The sequence below is a fragment of the Nicotiana tabacum genome, chromosome 7 (assembly GCF_000715075.1).
Source record: "Nicotiana tabacum cultivar K326 chromosome 7, ASM71507v2, whole genome shotgun sequence".
NCBI classification, from domain to species: Eukaryota; Viridiplantae; Streptophyta; class Magnoliopsida; order Solanales; family Solanaceae; genus Nicotiana; species Nicotiana tabacum.
In genome coordinates this window covers 66,638,343-66,659,585 of record NC_134086.1, presented here as the reverse complement: position 1 = coordinate 66,659,585, position 21,243 = coordinate 66,638,343, and the positions used below count along the sequence as shown (strand labels likewise).

The 21,243-nt window shown below is 40.0% G+C and overlaps 1 protein-coding gene across 1 annotated transcript; it reads right to left on the bottom strand.

Moving 5' to 3' along the window:
• Window positions 1-5,674: 5,674 nt before the first annotated feature.
• On the bottom strand, window positions 5,675-9,659 carry LOC142162130 (uncharacterized). Its single transcript, XM_075218442.1, has 6 exons — window positions 8,702-9,659; window positions 8,532-8,614; window positions 8,092-8,465; window positions 6,780-7,488; window positions 5,808-6,689; window positions 5,675-5,725 (listed from the first exon to the last, which is right to left on the bottom strand). Exons 1-6 carry the CDS (start codon window positions 9,657-9,659, stop codon window positions 5,675-5,677), a joined length of 3,057 nt encoding a protein of 1,018 aa, XP_075074543.1.
• Between the last annotated feature and the right edge of the window lie 11,584 nt (window positions 9,660-21,243).

The following is a 21,243-nucleotide window of genomic DNA, read 5'->3' as shown; positions in this document are numbered from 1 at the left end:
CATTTTTTGGGCCTGTGGCTTGAAATCGAGGAAGAGGCCCAATTCCAACTTTCTTTATATTTTGCTCTCTTTTCTTCTTTTATTTTTCTAAAACTAAATTATAAAAATACTTAAACTATTATTAAGAGCTAAATTAAGTTATAAAAGCACAAATTAACTCCAAATAACAATTAACGCACAATTAAGTAATAATTAAGCATAAAATTGTATATTTGGACATTAAATGCTAAAAATGCAAACGATGCCGATTTTTGTAAATTTTTATTTTTTTGTAAACAAACTTAATTACTAACAAATTGTAGAATTAAATCCTACATGCAAAATGCGACATATTTTTGTATTTTTATTAATTTAGCAAATAAACATGCACAGACAAATACAAATAATTATTCAAAATATCACAAAATATCACAAAATTGCACACCAAGGAAAATTATTTTATTTTTTGAATTTTTGGGAGTAATTCTCATATAGGGCAAAAGTCACGTGCGTACAATTGTTTAACGAGCGAAATGGATATCACACTGGGCAAATGAGCTCCGAATTGAGTTTCGATTAAAGGGTTGTATTTGTATTATTATTTGTGACTCATAGGAACAAGAATCGTCTAATTCCGAGTTCGTATGAAGGAGTTAGAGCCTTTTTAGTGAAATTAAAGAGTGCTGGTGCATCAGGTCTGGTGTGACACTTTTAGCGACCAGATTAGCACCTTTAGCGACCAGATTTGGGTCTTTAGCAACCAGATTTGCTTATTAAAAGCTGCTGCGTTTCTGCTTGTTTTTTTAACCTATTTTCTTGCGAAATAACACGGTTTGGGGCGAATTTTGAGCAAGAAATCATTAGAAATCTTGAGGTAAGTCACTTGCGATTATTTCTACTCCATAATATTGAATTAGCATCGAATAATCCGACTAGATTACATGTTTTTGAGGTGTTAATTGGGGATTTTGGACCTAGGGATTTAAAAATAAGATTTGAAGATTTAAGGGGTCATTTGAACTCCGATTTTGGTAAATTTTATATGTACGGATTCGTGGCGAGACGAGGAATCTGGTGATATGACTTTCGTAATTTTTCGAGAAGTGAGCCCGAGGCTCGGGTTTTTCCAACTTCGTAATTTTTAGCGTTTTTCGAGTATTTTCGATTGGGTATTGTTCCATTAGCATATTGTGATGTATTCGCTCTGATTTTGGTTAGATTCGACGCGCGTGGAGGCCGATTTGAGGGGCAAAGGCATCACAAGCTATAGATTTCACCGGTTCGAGGTGAGTAATGATTTTAAATGATTCACTGAGGGTTTGAAACCCCGGATTGCATAACATACTGCTATGTTGAGATGAGACACACGTTGTATGACGAGTGCGAGGTCATTTACTATTGGGGATTGTGACTTGGTCCATCCAGTTGATATTTTTACCGCGTAATTGATAAAGATTTATTGTTTTTCACTATGATTGGGGCTTATTGCCATATTTGGGCTTCGTGCCAATTATCTGAAATCTTTTGTGAATTTACATCACTATTTTCCTCACGAATTGAAATATTATTTGAACTCAGTCCAATTGAATTATATTATTTTGTGAACTCAGCTACATTTATACTCAATTCGAGATTTAATGATATTTATAATGCTGTTGAGCTGAGCACTATTGTTTTACTGATGCCCAAGAGGATTATGATTATTTTCTGGACTGATTGCAGCCGAGGGCCATACGTGAGGATATGTTGAGTGATGTGAGGAGGCTTTCAGGCCTCGAGTGTTTTGTGAGGAGGCTTTCAGGCCTCGAGTGTGATGTGTGAAGGCTTTTAGGCCTATTGATATTGCGCTTGGGCTGTAGGAGCCCCTCCGGAGTCTGTACACACCCCCAGTGAGCGCAGGGTACCCAGGTGAGTTGGGAGTGGGCCCGAGAGGCCGTTGCTTGTGTGTGGTGAGTTGGGAGTGAGCCTGAGGGGCTAATGTTGTGTGCTGGTGAGTTGGGAGTGAGCCCGAGGGGCTGATGTTGTGTGCTGGTGAGTTGGGAGTGAGCCCGAGGGGCTGATACTATACAGAGATTTACATATTGAGCCTGAGGAGCAAGCTTTTGATTTATCCTTACTGTGGAAATTATTTGTCTTTACTGTTTTAAAAGAAGAATTATCTGATACTCACTATTTTACTGTATAACTGATTTTACTGCTTGGGATAGCGCTATATTGTGTCGTTATGAGATTTCATGTTTTCAATCGTTATTTATTTTTATTACTCACTGGGTCGGAGTACTCACATTACTCCCTGCACCATGTGTGCAAATATAGGCAGAGCTGAGTTCGCTCCTGAGCGCTGATTCTTTCCAGGCCAGGCGGTGACTAGGAGTAACGAGGTAGTTGTTGACGTCCGCAGCCCCGTTTTCTCCCTTATCTTTGTTATTTATGATAATTCCAGACTTTGTAAAATATTAGTAAACTCTGTAGTAGCTCATGACTTGTGACACCCCGATTTTGGGCTGAGTTGGAATGGTTTTCCTTGTTCTATCACGTTTATTTCGCATTTAAGATTATATTGCCCATGATTTAGACTTATTCCTGCTAAGTAATTATAAAGAGATGTACTGTTTTGTTGATTGGCTGGCCTTGTCCTCACGAGAGGCGCCATCACGACCGGGTTAGGATTTTGGGTCGTGACAATATGTAAGATAATTAAGCATGTCAATCGAAAAATACGACGATGACATCTCATCTCCTGAAAATCTTAATATCTTTTGCATATCAAAAATGTAGGAAAAATTTCATATTCTTGAATTCTTAATCGTGCCTCCTTGATTTAGCTTGAAAAAGTAACTTTTACAGTTCCGTCCACATATTCGTATGCGCGAACGAATGCTCAGTATTAGACGTGTCTTGATGGCTTGTAATTCCCCGATTTATGGGCGAGGTGTAATCTCTGTGTGTTTGATGTTAGGCCAGTCGGGAGGACTTGAGGCCGGATCATTGCCTATGGCTTGAGCATCGGGGTTCTGATTATGTGAGCAAGTATTTTGAACTTATATGTTCGGTATTGTCCCTATTAGTGGGAATGATGGATGGATAGCTACGTGATGAGTATGTTACAACTGCGAGATGTATCTATATGACTTGGAAGTGACGATGGAGACCTGTTGGATGATAGGTGGACTATTAAGTGTTTGATTTTTCATTGTGATGCTTTGTCAAGTTGTGGATGTGTTGTTAAGATGGTTTTGGTGATTCTCTGGCAGGTGGATAGGCCCAATTACAAAGGAAACTCTGCCGAAATTTTTGAAAAATTTGGGACTTAGTAAAAAAAAAAATTGTCGCCTAATAGTGGGCTTAACTGTTGTGCGAGTGAATGAAGGTGTGAGTTTAATCTCACTATGGTATTACGGAAGCAATAGTGTATATGTGTTGTGATCTATGGCTTCGAGCCAAGTTGGGGAGTTTGCTATTGATTAGATAATTGTGCGGTCATGTGCTATGTTGGTTCCGGTTCGAGGCATGCTGGCAAATCAGCTCTGGTTACGGAAATTGGTCCGAAGATGGCACGAGTGAGGGAAAACTTGGACAAAGGCTACATGGTGCTTTATAGATGTGTGAGAATCACAGTATGTCTTAAGCTGTCGTTGGTAAAGAATGCTCGGTGCATGGAGCAGGAAGATGTTTGGTTGTACTGGAATGAGGTCATACCCTGCGGTGTCAGAGTGCTAATGAGGCACGTGTGGTTATGTTCCTTGGATCAAGTGAATTGCATTTTGAATAAGAGTAAATGACTTGAGAGAATGGTTCTAATGTGTTCGAAAGTCGTGTAATAGTGGCTTTGAGCTAAGTGGGAGAGTCCCACCGCTTACGATTGGGTTGCATGGTTAATTACCTGCGTGAATTCTGGTTATTAGCGTATTGATGGGTTATTGCGTCTACGGAAAAGGACCACGAGTGGTAATTTGAGTAAATGAATTGTTGAATGCATGTTATGGTTAGCCTTATTGGCTCATGTTCAGACTTGAGGGAAGATTCATGATTTAGGCCTCGTATAGGTGCAGGCTTTGAGGGAAGTGATCCCGCTGGGTGCTTCATAGAGAGGGTATTCATATGTTATAAAATTCAGTGGAGTGGTTGCATTTGGGGCCAAGTCGGAGCGGGTGGCTCTCAGTAACGGTCCTCATGAATTCAAAGGGCAAAGTGTGGTGCCTAATGATGTCGACATTATAGATACAGATAAGAATCAAGCTTTGTAGCAGCTTATGAGAAGGTGCCCAAAATGTTCTATAATATTTTGACTTGCGGTGTAGCATTTGGGAGATATGAAATGGTTCGTGGGATTTGAGACAGCATGGTCTCGTGATCCAAGGTCACTCCGGAGAAGTGCAGATGGAGTATGTTATGTGTTGAATGGAGAAGTATTATTTCCAAGGCAATTAAGGGTAAATTGGAAGGAGGTAGGTTGATTAACCATAGTTGAATTGGCATATTGGTGTCAGTGATTAGTTCCTTCAGCGTGAGCAAGTTATGCAAGTGATTTGTGGCGGTACGTGTGAGGCTTGTCGGCCACCATAATTGATTTTGTTCAGAAACATTCTTCTGTTATGGCTTGTTATGTGGAGGCAAATCCCGGAAGGGTTATGGTGGCTTGGACCACTACTTAGATATTGGCATATTCGACGGTTATGAGAATTCGCCTGTATGTTGCTATAGTTCTCCCGAAGTAAGTTAAATGGAAAGTCTTATGTGATGAAATATTAGCCTATCGGCGGTTCTAGAGTTGTGATGGAAATCATGTCTATCGTATATCGGCACGTGAGGTGCAGTGAGTGGTATGGAATTTGAAGTAAGTTCCAAGATCGCAGTTTGGTCAATGACTGTGATGTCACAAGCTCGGATGAGCAGGAAAGGAGTTCCAGTGTTTTGAGTAAGATGGGTATTGATGTCAGTATCACCTGAGACCGGTGTTCTGTGAGAAAGGCTTTGCATCCTGGTTAGGGATTCTTGATCACTTTTCAGCGTTAGTGCAGCCGGTGGTTTGAATGTGCGAACCCGTTAACTATTTCGGAAGATGGTGGGAGCTTGTCCCACATGAAGATTGTATAAGTGTGACATGTAGTCACTTGATTAATTAGAAATTTAAACCAAGTATGAGAATTTTGGTAATATCATCCATTTGAGAATTTATGCCTGGAGGGCACTCTGCTTATTGGGTTATAGACCTGTGAAATATTATTGGCCTAGCTTGGAACGATCAGGTTCGACTTGAGGTCGAAGGATAGATTTAAATGTGGAAGTGAGCCTTACGTCAGGCCAGTTGTGTTTATTTCAGCAATGCGCTCTTTATGGAAGGATAGTCGCGGTCTTATTTCATGGTCAGATAATTCATATTTCATATCTAGAAGAGAAGATTACAAGGCCTATTTATAATACTAATTCACCTAATCTATTAGTTGCCATACACCTAATTACACCTACTATACAACTCATATACATGTGCTAGCTATGATGTAGTACATGTGTATACATGTGCTACACAACTTGTATTACACCTACTATACAACTCATATACATGTGCTAGCTATGATGTAGTACATGTGTATACATGTGCTAGACAACTTGTATGTCAACACTCCCCCTCAAGTTGGAGCATATATATTGATCATGCCCAACTTGTTACAGATATATTCAACTCGAGCTCCATTCAAAGCTTTTGTGAAAATGTCTCCCAATTTATCTCCAGTTCTAACATGACCTGTAGAGATGAGCTTTTGTTGAATCTTTTCACGAACAAAGTGACAATCTATTTCAATGTGCTTAGTCCTTTCGTGAAATACATGATTAGAGGAGATATGAAGAGCAGCTTGATTATCACACCACAACTTTGCTGGCAATGTAGTTTGGAAGCCAACTTCACTTAATAGTTGATGTACCCATACAACCTCACACACAGATTGTGCCATAGCTCTGTATTCTACTTCCGCACTAGATCGAGATACGATATTTTGTTTCTTACTCTTCCACGAAATCAAGTTTCCACCAACAGAAACGTAATATCCTGTCGTGGATCTCCTATCGGCTTTTGACCCTGCCCAATCTGCATCTGTGAAATACTCAATGTTAGTGTGTTCATTATTCTTATATACTAGACCCCGTCCTGGAGATCTCTTTAGATAACAAAGAATCTGCTCCAGAGCCGCCCAATGCCTGACTGTTGGGGAAGACATAAACTGACTCACAATGCTGACAGAGTATGCGATATCGGGACGAGTTACTGTAAGATAGTTCAGTTTCCCAACCAATCTCCTATATTTCTCTGGATCTTCGAATAACTCACCGTCTTCTTTCACGAGTTGTGTGTTAGGAACCATTGGCATGCTGCATGGTTTAGATCCCAACTTTCCAGTTTCAGCTAACAAGTCAAGAGTATATTTCCTTTGGGACAAGAAGATGCCTTTCTTGCTCCGTGTAACTTCAACTCCCAAAAAATACTTTAGTTGCCCTAAATCTTTCGTCTGAAATTGAGTGTGAAGGAAAGACTTTAGAGTTGAAATTCCTGTAATATCACTTCCAGTAATAACGATGTCATCAACATATACTACCAATAAAAGAATACCATCATCAGACTTTTTATAAAACACCGTATGATCGCAATTGCTTTTCTTCATCCCATATTCTAGAACAGCCTCACTAAATCTGCCAAACCAAGCACGGGGACTCTGTTTCAGCCCATAAAGATATTTTTGAAGACGACATACCTTTCCACACTCCCCCTGAGCAACAAACACAGGTGGTTGCTCCATATATACTTTTTCCTGAAGATCTCCATGTAGAAAAGCATTCTTTATATCAAGTTGATCCAGAGGCCAATCATAAGTAGCTGCCATGGAAATGAATAATCGAACAGAAGCTAACTTGGCGACCGGGGAAAAATTATCCAAATAGTCGACTCCATAGGTCTGTGCATACCCTTTTGCAACAAGGCGTGCCTTAAGGCGAGCTACTGTCCCATCAGAGTTAAACTTAACAGCAAATACCCACTTGCACCCAATAGCCTTTTTGTTAATGGGCAAATCGGCCAACTCCCAAGTACCATTCTCATCTAAAGCCATCATCTCTTCTATCATTGCATCATGCCAACCTGGGTGGGATAATGTTTCACGAACAGTTTTAGGTATCCTAGTAGAATCTAATGATGCAATAAACGAGCTAGAAGAAGTAGACAAATGGTCATAAGACACAAAAGAAGAAATAGGATAAGTACATTGTCGTGTACCTTTGCGAATGGCAATAGGAAGATCCAAACTAGGATCTGAAACACAGGAGGTTGGATCTACCGACGAAGCAGAAGTAGGTAAAGGATCGGGTTCTGAGGTTTGTTGTCGCCTGGTATACACATGAAGAACAGGTGGCTGCTCGGATGGTCGATCGAGGGAAACGGGTGACTGAGGAAGAGGTGTTGGAGAACTAACTGGATGTGTGACAGTGTAGACCAAAATATCATCTTCTTCCTCAGGACTGTTATAAACATATGAAGAAAAGAACGGATAATTTTCATGGAATGTGACATCGGTAGACACTAAGTATCTTTTGAGATCTGGAGAATAACACCGATAACCTTTTTGAAGACGTGAGTACCCTAAGAACACACACTTAAGGGCCTTTGGATCTAATTTAGTTACCTGTGGACGAACATCACGAACAAAACAAGTACAACCAAATATTTTGGGTTCAATAGGAAATAATGGCTTAGAGGAAAAAAGAATGTTGTAAGGAATATTACCATGAAGTACAGAAGATGACATATGATTTATTAAAAAACAAGCTGTAGAGACGGCATCAGCCCAAAAACATTTTGCACTTTCATTTGAAAGAGGAGTGCTCGGCCTACTTCAAGAAGATGTCTATTTTTTTTGTTCCGCAACCCCATTTTGAGAAGGGGTGTCAACACAAGAAGATTGATGTAGAATACCATTTGTAGCCATATAATCTTTAAACAAATCCGAAAAATATTCTTTTGCATTGTCACTCCTTAAATTACGAACGGAAACATTAAAATGAGTTTTTATTTCAGCACAAAAAATTGAAAACAACTCCGAACGATTTTTCATTAAATATAACCAAGTAACACGAGAATGATCATCCACAAAGGTAACCAAATATCTAAAACCAGTTTTAGAGATAATAGGACATGGACCCCAAACATCGGTGTGAACTAACTCAAAAGGTAAGTCGACCCGTTTATTGACTCTAGAAACTTTAGGAAGGCGATGATGTTTAGCAAACTGACATGACTCACAATCTAAAGAGGAAATACTCTGAAACTGAGGATATAACTTCTTCAAACTAGACAAGGATGGATGACCCAATCGACAGTGTACATCAAAGGGAGACAACACAGTTGAACAAGAAATGGATTTCGGCACCTGTGATTCAAGAACATAGAGACCCCCAGACTCAGAACCTTTAGCAATAATCTGCTTCGTCGTAAGATCCTGAAAAAGACAATAATTGGGAAAAAATAAGACACAACAATTTAGAGTACGAGTAAGTTTACTGACAGATATTAGATTAAAAGAAAAATCAGGCAAATTTAAGACGGAACTAAGGGAAAGAGAAGATGTTGGGTTAACAGTGCCAGACCCTAAAACATATGAGGTAGACCCATCGGCTAAAGTAACTGTGGAACATTGGGTATGTGACTGAAAAGTGGAAAAGAGTTTAGAGTTACCTGTCATATGATCTGTGGCACCAGAATCAATGACCCATTTGGATGACGAAGAGAGGAGACACTTAGTGGTTTTACCTGACTCGGGGATAGTATTGATAGGAGGAGATGATGACTGAGATGGTGAAATAGTCTCGGAAGTGGCGATGTTGGCATACTGAGATCTTTTGTTCTTATTCTGAAGCTTCACACAATAACGTATGGTATGACCGAGCTCATGACAATAAAAACATTCAACTTCCCCTTGCTTTAGGTCTCGACTATCGCTACTCCGATTGCGATTACTATGACTCCTATTCTTTTGGACGCGGCTAAGCAGAGCACCACTATCGATCGTGGCTGTCGGACCTGGATGAGACTTTTCAGTACGCAACACTCTTGTAAAGGCCTCTTTCAAGGAAGAGATAGCAGTCCTAGATAAAATCTGCGATTTGGCCCCTTCAAATTCGGGAGAAAGACCAGAAAGGAAACTCATGACCGCCAGTTGTTCACGCTGAGCCTGTTGTACCTTCACATCTGGACTAAACGGCAATATAATATTAAGCTCATCATACACCTTCTTAAACTCTGAGAAGTAAGTGGTGAGAGAGCGATCTTGCATGGATGGATGGTAAAATGCCTGGCACACATCATACATGCGAGACAAGTTTCCTTTGCCAGAGTACAAAAAATCTAAATAATCCATTAGATCCTTCACATAATCATAATGAGAAACTAGATCATTTACCTCACTGTGCATCAAATTCTTGATTTGGAGAAACAATTTTGCATCCTCCTTTAACCAGACTGATTTAGTCTCATCCTTGGGTGGATCATCAACCAAGTGGTTCTCTTTGTCGATGCTCCGCAAATAGAGATGGATCGTCTTACCCCAATCCATGTAATTGGAACCCATGAACTTATTCTCCGTAATTTTGGACATAACCGGAATGACATCAACGGTAGGTTTCGTTTTAGTCATCTTGCACCCGAATAATAGCAGAATCAAATAGTCAAGAACAGTGCAGTGAACAGTGAATAGTGATATTTGAACAGTACAGTGAACAGTAAATAGTAATATTTGAACAATGAACAGTGCAGTGAACAGTGAATAGTGAACAGTATAGTGAACAGTGCCGGAACAGTGATCTTGGAAAATGAAAGTTGTCAGGAAAAAAAATTCTGACAGTACCACTTTGGTCGGAATAGTGAGTAGAAAAATCTGTAAAGAAGCGGCCGGGGCAAAAAATTGCCGGAAATAGTGAAATAGAATCAAAGCAACGAAAGACTGTTCTGAACAAAAATATTTCGAACGGGAAAAAAAATTCCCAACAACAAACTGATGAAAAAACTTCAATGTTCTGATACCATGTTAGAAACCAAAGAAGTTCTATATTTCATATCTAGAAGAGAAGATTACAAGGCCTATTTATAATACTAATTCACCTAATCTATTAGTTGCCATACACCTAATTACACCTACTATACAACTCATATACATGTGCTAGCTATGATGTAGTACATGTGTCTACATGTGCTATACAACTTGTATTACACCTACTATACAACTCATATACATGTGCTAGCTATGATGTAGTACATGTGTATACATGTGCTAGACAACTTGTATTACACCTACTATACAACTCATATACATGTGCTAGCTATGATGTAGTACATGTGTATACATGTGCTAGACAACTTGTATGTCAACACATGTAAAGATATATTGTGATGTATGAGTTGTGAGACGGCTTGGTAAATTCCTTATGTGTTGAGGTTCCGCTCAGCGGTGATGTTATATGAGCAGGATGGCTCTTGAGACTTAGATCATGTATCGCACCTCAGTTGTGCTTGAGTTGTAGCCTATAACGCTATATGTTTCCTTGGGAATGGTATTATGCACCTTAGTGTGTTTATGACCGATATTCGGTATTTGGATGTGGTGAGCTATTCAGCTCGACGTGTATCTCCTTATGTGAGTTCTATATGTGGATCGGGTGGCACGCCGCCATGGGTATGTTGTTTGGATCGGGTTGCGCGCCGCAACAGTGTGATGTTCAGTTCAGTGCCCATATTTGCTTTTATGTGTATTCTGTTTCCCTGTTTTCTGAGGAAGTCCATGTTAGTGTGCGAGTTGAGTAGTTCCTCCCAGAGTTCGCCTTCCTTTTGTATCGCGTTCGAATTGGTAGCCCACTAGCACATTGTGGCGTCTTGTGGGATTTTTGATTATGTCCGAGGTGACTTATTGCTTGAGCAGTCGTACTGGGTGAGACGAGGTTACTAGATTTGGGGTCAGTGCAAACTGATTATATGAAGTATATTATAGAGCAAAGATCATTCTTTGGTTTGAGACAAGGTAATGGAACTTGTCAGGAGTATAGATCCAATGAATTGTTGATTCAACAGTTGATTATGAATTTCGGCACATCTCTTCAGTCGTATCGGTGTTGTAAAAACTAGAGCAAGACTTATGTAGGTCATGAGATGCAATGGGAGCATCAGATTTGTGGAATTTCGACTATTATGTTTAAAGAATGTTATTGTGGTCCTATGAGTAAAGTGATGCAAAGTGTAAATTCAGCAAAGTTATGCAGCCATGTTTGGGTACAGCGTGTGGAGATTGATATGCTGGTCGTATGATGGAAACAGGCTCGGCAAGAAATTCAGGATGTTGGAATTGGACCTAATGGCTTATTTGCTTGAATAAGGGAGTATATCTACAAAGTTATCGAGCTAATGTGCTCAACTGAGTGGTGGTAGCATGGGAAGGTGCATGAGGTGTTAAACAAGTGATTTCAGACTACTTCAGTGTAGTTCTCAACACGTTCGAGGACGAACATATGTTTAAGTGGGGGAGATTGTAACGACCCGATCGGTCGGTTTGAGCTCCGGCATGTCATTCAGCAGTTTGAGGCCATGAGCATCTTTATCTCAGGTATATTGACTTGTGTGTATGGTCAGAATTAAAATTCAGGAAGTTTGGAGTCAAATCTAAATGGAAATTCTGATTTTGAAAGCTTAAAATTGAAGAAATGAACTAGGATTGGAATTTTGAGTAAACGACCTCGGAATTGGGATCCGAAGGTTCCAGCAGGTTCGTATGATGATTTCAGACTTAGGCGTATGCCCGGATCAGGTTTTGGATAACCCGGGAGCGTTTTGGCGCCTATTGTGGAAGATAGCATTTTAGAAGAAATTGCATCAGTTTGGCTAAAAATGAATTTCAGTGTTATTGATGTCCGTTTGGAATTTCAAGACTAGGAGTAGCTCCGTATGGTGATTCTGGATTTGGGAGCGCGATCGGAAGGGAATTCGGAGGTCCGTAGGTCATTTTGGAGCCGTTTGGCTAAATATAGAAATTTGAAGGTTTTTGAGAAAATTCGACAGGAAGTGAAAATTTTGATATCGGGGTCGGAATGCGATTCCGAAAGTTGGGGCAAGTCCGTAATGTCGAATGTGACTTGTGTGCAAAATTTGAAGTCATTCCTGAATGATTTTGGTAAGGTTTGAGACACTTAGTCTCTTTTAAGGAAGCTTAAGTTGGAAAAGTCAATCGGATATTGACTTATGTGTTAGAGCGCTCGAAATGCAAATTTTATGGTTCAGATAGCTTTGTTAGGTGATTTGAGACTTAGGAGTGTGTCCGGAATATTTTTGTGATGACCGGTGTAGAATTAAGCTTGAATCGGCAAAGTTAGTATTTTGGCGAATTTCGGTTGATGGGTAAGATTTTGATCCGAGGCTCGGAATGGAATTCCGAGAGTTGCTGTAGCTTCGTTATGTCATTTTGGACTTGTCTGCAAAATTTGAGATCATTCGTACTAGTTTTGACGTATTTCGACATCGGATGTGAAAATTAGAAGTTTCAAAGTTCATAGGCTTGAATCCGAAGTGAATTTAGTATTTTTGCGTTGTTTTTGGTGATTCTAAGAAACAACTAAGTTTGTGTCATATTATGGGACTTGTTAGTATATTTGTTGGGATCCCATGAGGCTCAGAAAAATTTTGGAAGAGTTTTTGGAAGATTTTTGCCGTTTTGAGCATAAATGTAATGATCTAAAGGTTTATTTTTATTTCTAGAGATCCAAATTTGATTCAGAGACTTCCGGAATATTGATAATGAATTATAGGACTGATCTGGAAATTTGGGTCTAATTTTATCAAGTCGTGATTGGGTTTTTGACGCGAAACATGAGTAATTGTTTAACGAGCGAAATGAATATCGCACTGGGCAAATGAGCTCCGAATTGAGTTTCGATTAAAGGGTTGTATTCGTATTATTATTTGTAACTCATAGAAATAAGAATCGTCTAATTCCGAGTTCGTATGAAGGGGTTAGAGCCTTTTTAGTAAAATTAAAGAGTGTTGGTGCATCAGGTCTGGTGTGGCACTTTTAGCGACCAGATTAGCACTTTAGCAACCAGATTTGGTTCTTTAGCGACCAGATTTGCTTATTAAAAGCTGCTGCATTTCTGCTCGTTTTTTTTAACCTATTTTCTTGCGAAATAACACGGTTTGGGGCGATTTTTGAGCAAGAAATCATGAGAAATCTTGAGCTAAGTCACTTGTGATTATTTCTACTCCATAATATTGTATTATCATCGAATAATCCGACTAGATTACATGTTTTTGAGGTGTAAATTGGGGATTTTGGACCTAGGGATTTGAAAATAAGATTTGAAGATTTGAGGGGTCATTTGAACTCCGATTTTGGTAAATTTTATATGTACGGACTCGTGGCGAGACGAGGAATCCGGTGATGTGACTTTCATAATTTTTCGAGAAGTGAGCCCGGGGCTCGGGTTTTGCCAACTTCGTGATTCTTAGCGTTTTTCGAGTATTTTCGATTGGGTATTGTTCCCTTAGCATATTGTGATGTATTCGCTCTGATTTTGGTTAGATTCGACGCGCGTGGAGGCCGATATGAGGGGCAAAGGCGTCGCAAGCTATAGATTTCACCGGTTCGAGGTGAGTAATGATTTTAAATGATGCACTGAGGGTTTGAAACCTAGGATTGCACAACATACTGCTATGTTGAGATGAGACACGCATTGTATGACGAGCGCGGGGTCATTTACTATTGGGGATTGTGACTTGGTCCATCCCAGTTGATATTTTTACCGCGTAATTGATAAATATTTATTGTTTTTCACTATGATTGGGGCTTATTGCCATATTTGGGCTTCATGCCAATTATCTAAAATCTTTTGTGAATTTACATCACTATTTCCCTCACGAATTGAAATATTATTTGAACTAAATCCAATTGAATTATATTATTTTGTGAACTCAGCTACATTTATACTCAACTCGAGATTTAATGATATTTATAATGCTGTTGAGCTGAGCAATATTGTTTACTGATGCCCAAGAGGCTTATGATTATTTTCTGGACTGATTGAGGCCGAGGGCCATACGTGAGGATATGTTGAGTGATGTGAGGAGGCTTTCAGGACTCGAGTGTTATGTGAGGAGGCTTTCAGGCCTCGTGTGTGATGTGTGAAGGCTTTCAGGCCTATTGATATTGCGCTTGGGCTGTAGGAGCCCCTCCGGAGTCTGTACACACCCCCAGTGAGCGCAGGGTACCCAGGTGAGTTGGGAGTGGGCCCGAGAGGCCGTTGCTTGTGTGTGGTGAGTTGGGAGTGAGCCCGAGGGGCTGATGTTGTGTGCTGGTGAGTTGGGAGTGAGCCCGAGGGGCTGATACTATACTGAGATTTACATATTGAGCCCGAGGGGCAAGCTTTTGATTTATCCTTACTGTGGAAATTATTTGTCTTTACTGTTTTAAAAGAAGAATTATCTGATACTCATTGTTTTACTGTATAACTGATTTTACTGCTTGGGATAGCGCTATATTGTGATGTTATGAGATTTCATGTTTTCAGTCGTTATTTATTTTTATTACTCACTGGGTCGGAGTACTCACATTACTCCCTGCACCATGTGTGCAGATACAGGCAGAACTGAGTTCGCTCCTAAGCGCTGATTCTTTCCAGGCCAGGCGGTGACTAGGAGTAACGAGGTAGCTGTTGACGTCCACAACCCCGTTTTCTCCCTTATCTTTGTTATTTATGATAATTCCAGACTTTGTAAAATATTAGTAAACTCTGTAGTAGCTCATGACTTGTGACACCCCGATTTCGGGCTGAGTTGGGATGATTTTCCTTGTTCTATCACGTTTATTTCGCAGTTAAGATTATATTGCCCATAATTTAGACTTATTCCTGCTAAGTAATTATAAAGAGATGTACTATTTTTTTATTGGATGGCCTTGTCCTCACGAGAGGCGCCATCACGACCGGGTTGAGATTTTGGGTCCTGACAATTATGTACTAATTAATTTTTACATTATTTATTTAATCGTGTATTTCAAAATTCTTCCCTTAAGTAAACTCCTATGTATCTACCCCTAATTGCCTACTTTGCACAAGATGTTTACTTGATCCCTTTTCTTAAATAATTTTGTTCATTACCATTTAAGTTTAAACTCCTTAATTAAAGGAAGTCCTGTACTAATTGATTTTAATTGATACCCAGTTCCTTAATTATTTCTTACCTTTTTTCCGCCAGTTTTCACACTATAAATACCTGCTCTTCATTGACACCAACACTCATAGTCTTTCTGAACTTATACCCATACTCAAAAGTATTTTCTCTTGTTACTTGTACTGTGGCCTATTTGCAAGCCCTGCTGCCTGCTTTTCTCTATTTGCTTCTTTTAAAACGAGTATGTCCTGATTTAAGGTTTTCAGCACCATAACAATGTGTTTATTTATTACCTTTGTATGCTTGTCCGCCTACTGTTTCTGTATAGTTCAACACTTACTCTAGCATGCTGAAATTTCTTTCTGCCTGTTCTAATATGAATCCCAAACCCCTACCCCTATGTGTTCGTGCTATGGTTTGAGGCACGACAATACTGCAAATTATTGTCCATGAATCAAACTTGATCCCCTGAGATCCTAGCCTCTAATAATGTGTGTTCTAGTAGGCTTATAGGTATGCAAGCATTCTCCATTACTGGGCATGCCTAAAGCATGCCCTTGCCTAAGTAATAGGCTCTTCATAATTTTCCTATTCCCCTGGACCCCTTATAGGTACTTATTTGTAGCTGTTTCCCTCTCCTTTCCCCCTTTAACATTTTGTTCTTCACTTGCACCCTTTCTTAGTCTTTAAGTTCTGCCCCCTCTTGTGAGCCTTGCCTTGGGACCCTTTGAGCTCCCTCTGAACTTGGACACTTGAGGGCTGGCCCTTCCACACTGCACTTAACCATGTTCTAATAATACATTTGGGTGTGAGCATAGCTAGAGTCCCATTGAGGCTTTTAGGGAACTTTGACACACTCAAATGGGAGAAAGGCTTTGGATCATGATCTCTTGGAGTTGGTTTACCTCATAACTCAGTGAGGAAGTCAGAATCAGGCTTCCTCTAGTTGTACTTTTATTTATATTTTTTGGATGTATTCTTATTTTATTCCGGGCTGTAATAATTTATAATAAACTCTTGGGGATGGTTAGTGAAAAGAGTGGGTAACTATGTATGCAAAGGGTAGATACCATAGGTATTTTGAATATCTGTATATTCAAATGCATACAGAAATCATGACTATATGTCATTTTGAATTCTGCATATCCAATTCTCATATAGATACCATGTTTATAGGTATTTTGAATTCTATATACTCAAATGCATATAGACATCATGCCTATAGGTTGTTCTGAATATCCAATTCTCATATAGAAATTATGTCTATAGGTATTTTGAATTCTGCATATTCAAATACATGTAGAAGTCATGCCTATAGGATTGCTCAATTTTGCGTATTCAATTACACCTAGATACCATGTTTGTAGGATTAAAACTAGTCTTATGCATTTAGATACTATAGCAATAAGGTTTTCTGCATTTTTCCATGTCTACAAGGTTCAAAATCAACAATGTATAGAAAGCATGCCTATAGGTGTTACTAATAAAAAATCTGATTCACCCAGTAATAATGACTAGTATCAGTCGCAGGACTTTTAATCAATTCGTTAAATCCCGCCTCACTTTTAACAATCTGATTATATCACTTAGCAAGTTTAACGAGTATGCATTCAAAACAGTTTACTTCGAGCCTTGTTGTTTCCTTGTTTTTTGAATCCAATAGATACCATGCCTATAAGATCCTTGTCCAATGCTTAGGCAAGCCTCAAGGTAAAATTATAAGCTGAATCTGTTTCTATTAATTATTACAACTAGCAGGCAGGCCTGATTCGAACTTCTTATCTGAGTTATGTAATAAACTAAAACTGCCTCAGTAACCGTCCTTCTTCATCTATAATAATCAGACCTAAACAATATGTGTAAGTCATGCTGATTACGTGCTTCTTTGTTCAAGGAGGTATATCTGAGCCTCTACTTGTTATGTGCTTTCCCTCAACTTGCAATACGTGTTTTGTATGTCGCCTTAGAGTTTTTACCTTTGAAACTACAAATAAGCCCAATATCCCTCTCTTTAGGATTAGTAGTCCTAAATGCCTCCGGGACAGATAGGATTGAGACGGGTAATAGCATGCAATAAGTAAACGAGACCAACCTGCGCTTTAAATACCTTAACAGGGTAGGAAAGGTAGATATGTATATGATGACCACGTGATAACGTCACGTGTAGACCCTCATCGAGGAGTGATTACCGGATGTTGTGTGGTGATCCATATTTTTAGTAAACCTAGGACCCCCCCTTTCCTTTAATCTTATTTCTTTATCATTTTCATTCTAGAATCCGCTTCCTCAAATTGCTCTTTTAAACTTTGTCTATTTTCAATTCTTTATATGTGAAATCCCCTCCTATTTGAGCTTTATTTGTCTACATGTTAATTTTACCCTAAACTCACAATAATTGTCTGGCCGGGAACCACACTAGTGGATTTTGAGGGGTGTCTAACACCTTCCCCTTGGAATAATTTCAAGCACTTACCCAATCTCTGGTTACTCAAATCAAACCCTCTTGGTGTCCTAATGCACCCTAATCATTAGGTGGAGACTCTTCAAATCAAACCCAATTCCCAAAAGGAATGAGTTGTCCATCCAAATGTCATAAACCTGATTCCGTGAGGAAAAAGGGGGCGCGACAGCGTGGCTAATATGCTGGGGACTTTTAGGCTTTTACCATTTCAGACTATTATTGTGAATTTATGCTTCTTTACGCGCAATTATCTGTTTTTTTCTTTCAAGCATTCAAATGTCTTTTCGATTGCAAAACTGACTTGTCTTTTGTTTCTTTCCTTTACTGCTTTCCTTTACTACCGCTTTAAGTTATGAAAAAACTGTTGTATTTACTGTTTTCCTAACGTGCAAATATGTGACAACATGCTTTAATTGTTGCATAATCATGCTCAATATCATATTCCACTCGTGCCAAACAAAATACTATAGCAACGCTTATAATGAGTGGTTGCTCTCTTTTGATATTATCACCACCTAAATCCAAAAAAGGCGTATTTGAGGTAAAACCAGTCGATCAATGGTGTAGTAGACGGTTCCGTGCCTATCCCCCTTGAGTTGTCCGCTCAAGGGTACCAGTCTAAAACCCCATAGAAACCTTACTCTGTTTAACTGTGCATGCATCATGGTCAAACCTAACCAAGTCAGTTATGTTGTCCGTATAATGACTCTTTAAGATAGCCTTGTCCAAAGTCCACTGGGTTTCCCAAAAACCCAAACGTACACTACCACGTTCTGTGCATTAATTTGGAGAACTAAATGTTTTTATGCTAATTTTTGATATTAAATAGTCGAGTCCGGTGGGGGTAAAGGTATAACCCTTTTATTTTGCAGAAATTTAGGCACGAAGTCCCCAGATTCGGCATGGTCACCAACATCCACCCAAATTGTTAAGCTGGTGGGAGGATCTTCACTCTAGTGATCAAACTCTTGTCCGGAAATATCTGGGCAATCTACCTTCTCTTCTGGAGATTTAACCCAACAACAAGATCATAGAAGCTGCTACTTTGTTCTGGGACTGTGAGAGGGATGTATTCCACTTCGGGGACATTGAAATGACACCCTTGCTAGAAGAAATAGGAGGATTGGCTAGTATACCATGGGAAACACCGGGATTGTTAATGCCTGAGAACCGCAAGGGCAGGGGTTTTCCCAAAATGATGGGTCTGAAGAAGAATCCAAAACTGACATGTCTGAAGGAATCTTATATCCCCTTCGACTACTTGTATGAGAGGTACAGTCACAGCAAATCCTACCGTACCTATCCTGAAGAATTTTCCATCACATCATTAGGACATATTCACCGAAGGGTCTTTGTATTTATGTTTTGTTTCCTGGGGTTGATAGCGTTTCCAATGAAGAAAGCAAGGATCCATACCAGGCTGGCTATGGTAATTAAAACTCTGATGAAGGGCATTGGTGGGAAACCTTTCAGCATTGTGCCCATAATTTTTGCAGAGATATACCGAGCCTTGAAGAAGTGTCAACGATTTGCCAAATACTTCGAGGGCTGCAATTTGCTACTCCAGCTCTGGCTCATAGAACATCTCCAAAGTGGTGAATGCCGACAAGAGATTTAGCGAAGGGACTGGGATGATCATATAGCTTTCCATCATCCAAGGCGGATGAATTACATGCCCAACATGTTCGCCCAGCCAGAAGACACCAAGGGATGGTTAGAGCTGTTTGAAAACCTAACTGAGGATCAAATAAATTGGATGTTCCAATGGTTTATCGTCCGATCTAGGGATGCGCCATTTCTGATATTAATCGGTCTGAGAGGAACCTACCCTTATGTCCCTCTCTGAGTTATGAGACAGGTTGGTAGGAAGCAGGTTATACCAAGGGTCGACAAGATGAGTCACTTTCGGGATGACTTCCAAGCTGATGACAGTCCTTATAAGTGCCAAGCTCAGCATATGTGGCATTGCAAGATCATCATGGGAAGAGATACTATCGAGCCAGACAGATACCACGCTGGTTGCGCTCCCTACTATTCAGGCTGGTTAGAATCTAATCACGATGGTCTAGGCCAGTCAGGACTTTCTAGGGGCCACAGGACCATAGATGAGAGGGCCGAGGCATAGGTCAAATACAATCAACTGTGCAAAAGGATTCAGGAATGCGAAAGCGAGCACCGTGAGATACAGGAAGCCAACCAAAAGCTGATTGAAGAGTGGAAAGACATGGTTGTCGGTGCCAACAAATGACTGGGATACTTGGAATGGGGCATAGTAGAGCTAGAAAGGAAATTTCTCAAAAGGATCGAGGATTGCCAGAATGCTGAGGGAAATGAGGGCAGACATCTAGCCAGAGCCTACCTATTGCTGGGACTTCGAGAGTTGGGAAAGCTGTTCGACGGAGCCAAAGATACCAAGTCTGGGGAAGTTCCTTCTGGGACCCAATAGACATGAGTTTTCTTTTGCTTTATGAAATGTAATAAGGCCAATGGCCATTAGTAACTTTATTTCCTATTATTTAGTGTCGATTTGGGATTCATCTATTTTAATCAATAAAATGAGGCATTTAGCGTTCTAAGTTCTCCAAATCAACTTGTCGCTAGGCCTACGTCGGGCACAAAGAGGTTCCCAAATAGGACACGATTCACATTCTTGCACTATGTATTTAAATATCGCAATATTTTCTTATAATTCTCACTAACTTGTTACCTTTTTGTTTTTACTTTTTGTTTATTTATTCCCCTCCCTAAAGGTTAGTTCGTGCACTCTGGCAACATCATCTTATTCCACAAGATCCAGGGGCCCTCCACCCACTCATCCTCTTAGTCCTGTCAGAAACAAGAACAAAGGGAAGATGGAAGATCTGAACAACACCAGAAAGGAGAACCCAACTTAACGGGTAGAGGTCACTCATGCCCATGGTACTCATGTTTCCAAAGAAAATGCATCCCAATTGGAACAAAAGCTGTTGAAGTTCCAAGAGGAACTTGATCAGGTTCAGAATCTGGCAACTTCCCAAATGCTCAAAATCCCACACCTCCACAAAATATCCCAAAGCAACAAAACCATCCCGCTCCTCACCGCCACTGCAATACCTGCCATACTTCAAACAACGCTCCACTGCTCATCTCAGAACCCTTGAACTCCACAAATAACCACTTCCACACCCATCATAACACCCCCATCTATGTGGAGACTATGCCACACTCCACCCAACCCATCGCAAACACACCCGAGTCTGATGATAAAGACTCGCTCATCAGGAACCTGGTTGATGAACTTAAGAAATTGACTAGCCAAATTCAAGGCATTGAAGGAAGCAATGGAATTGAAGGGCTGAACTATGAAGATCTTTGCATACAACCTGATGTCGAACTGCCCGAGGGGTACAAACCTCCAAAGTTCGAAATGTTTGATGGTACAGGGGATCCAAGAGTATATTTGAGAACATACTGTGACAAGCTGGTTGGAGTAGGGAAAGACGAGAGAATCCGCATGAAGCTTTTCATGAGGAGTCTGAAAGGAGATGCTCTATCTTGGTACATTAGCCAAGATCCGAAGAAGTGGTCAAGTTGGGTAGGCATGGCGTCCGATTTTATGGATAGGTTCAAGTTCAAC

What these genes read in the sequence shown, in the direction of transcription:
- LOC142162130 (XM_075218442.1), bottom strand. Translation starts at nt 9,659, where the DNA reads ATGACTAAAACGAAACCTACCGTTGATGTCATTCCGGTTATGTCCAAA. An exon ending in GATCATTCTCGTGTTACTTG is followed by an intron (nt 7,489 to 8,091) that starts GTTATATTTAAT and finishes TGTTTATAACAG; the next exon opens with TCCTGAGGAAGAAGATGATA. An exon ending in ATGGAGATCTTCAGGAAAAA is followed by an intron (nt 6,690 to 6,779) that starts GTATATATGGAG and finishes GGGCTGAAACAG; the next exon opens with AGTCCCCGTGCTTGGTTTGG.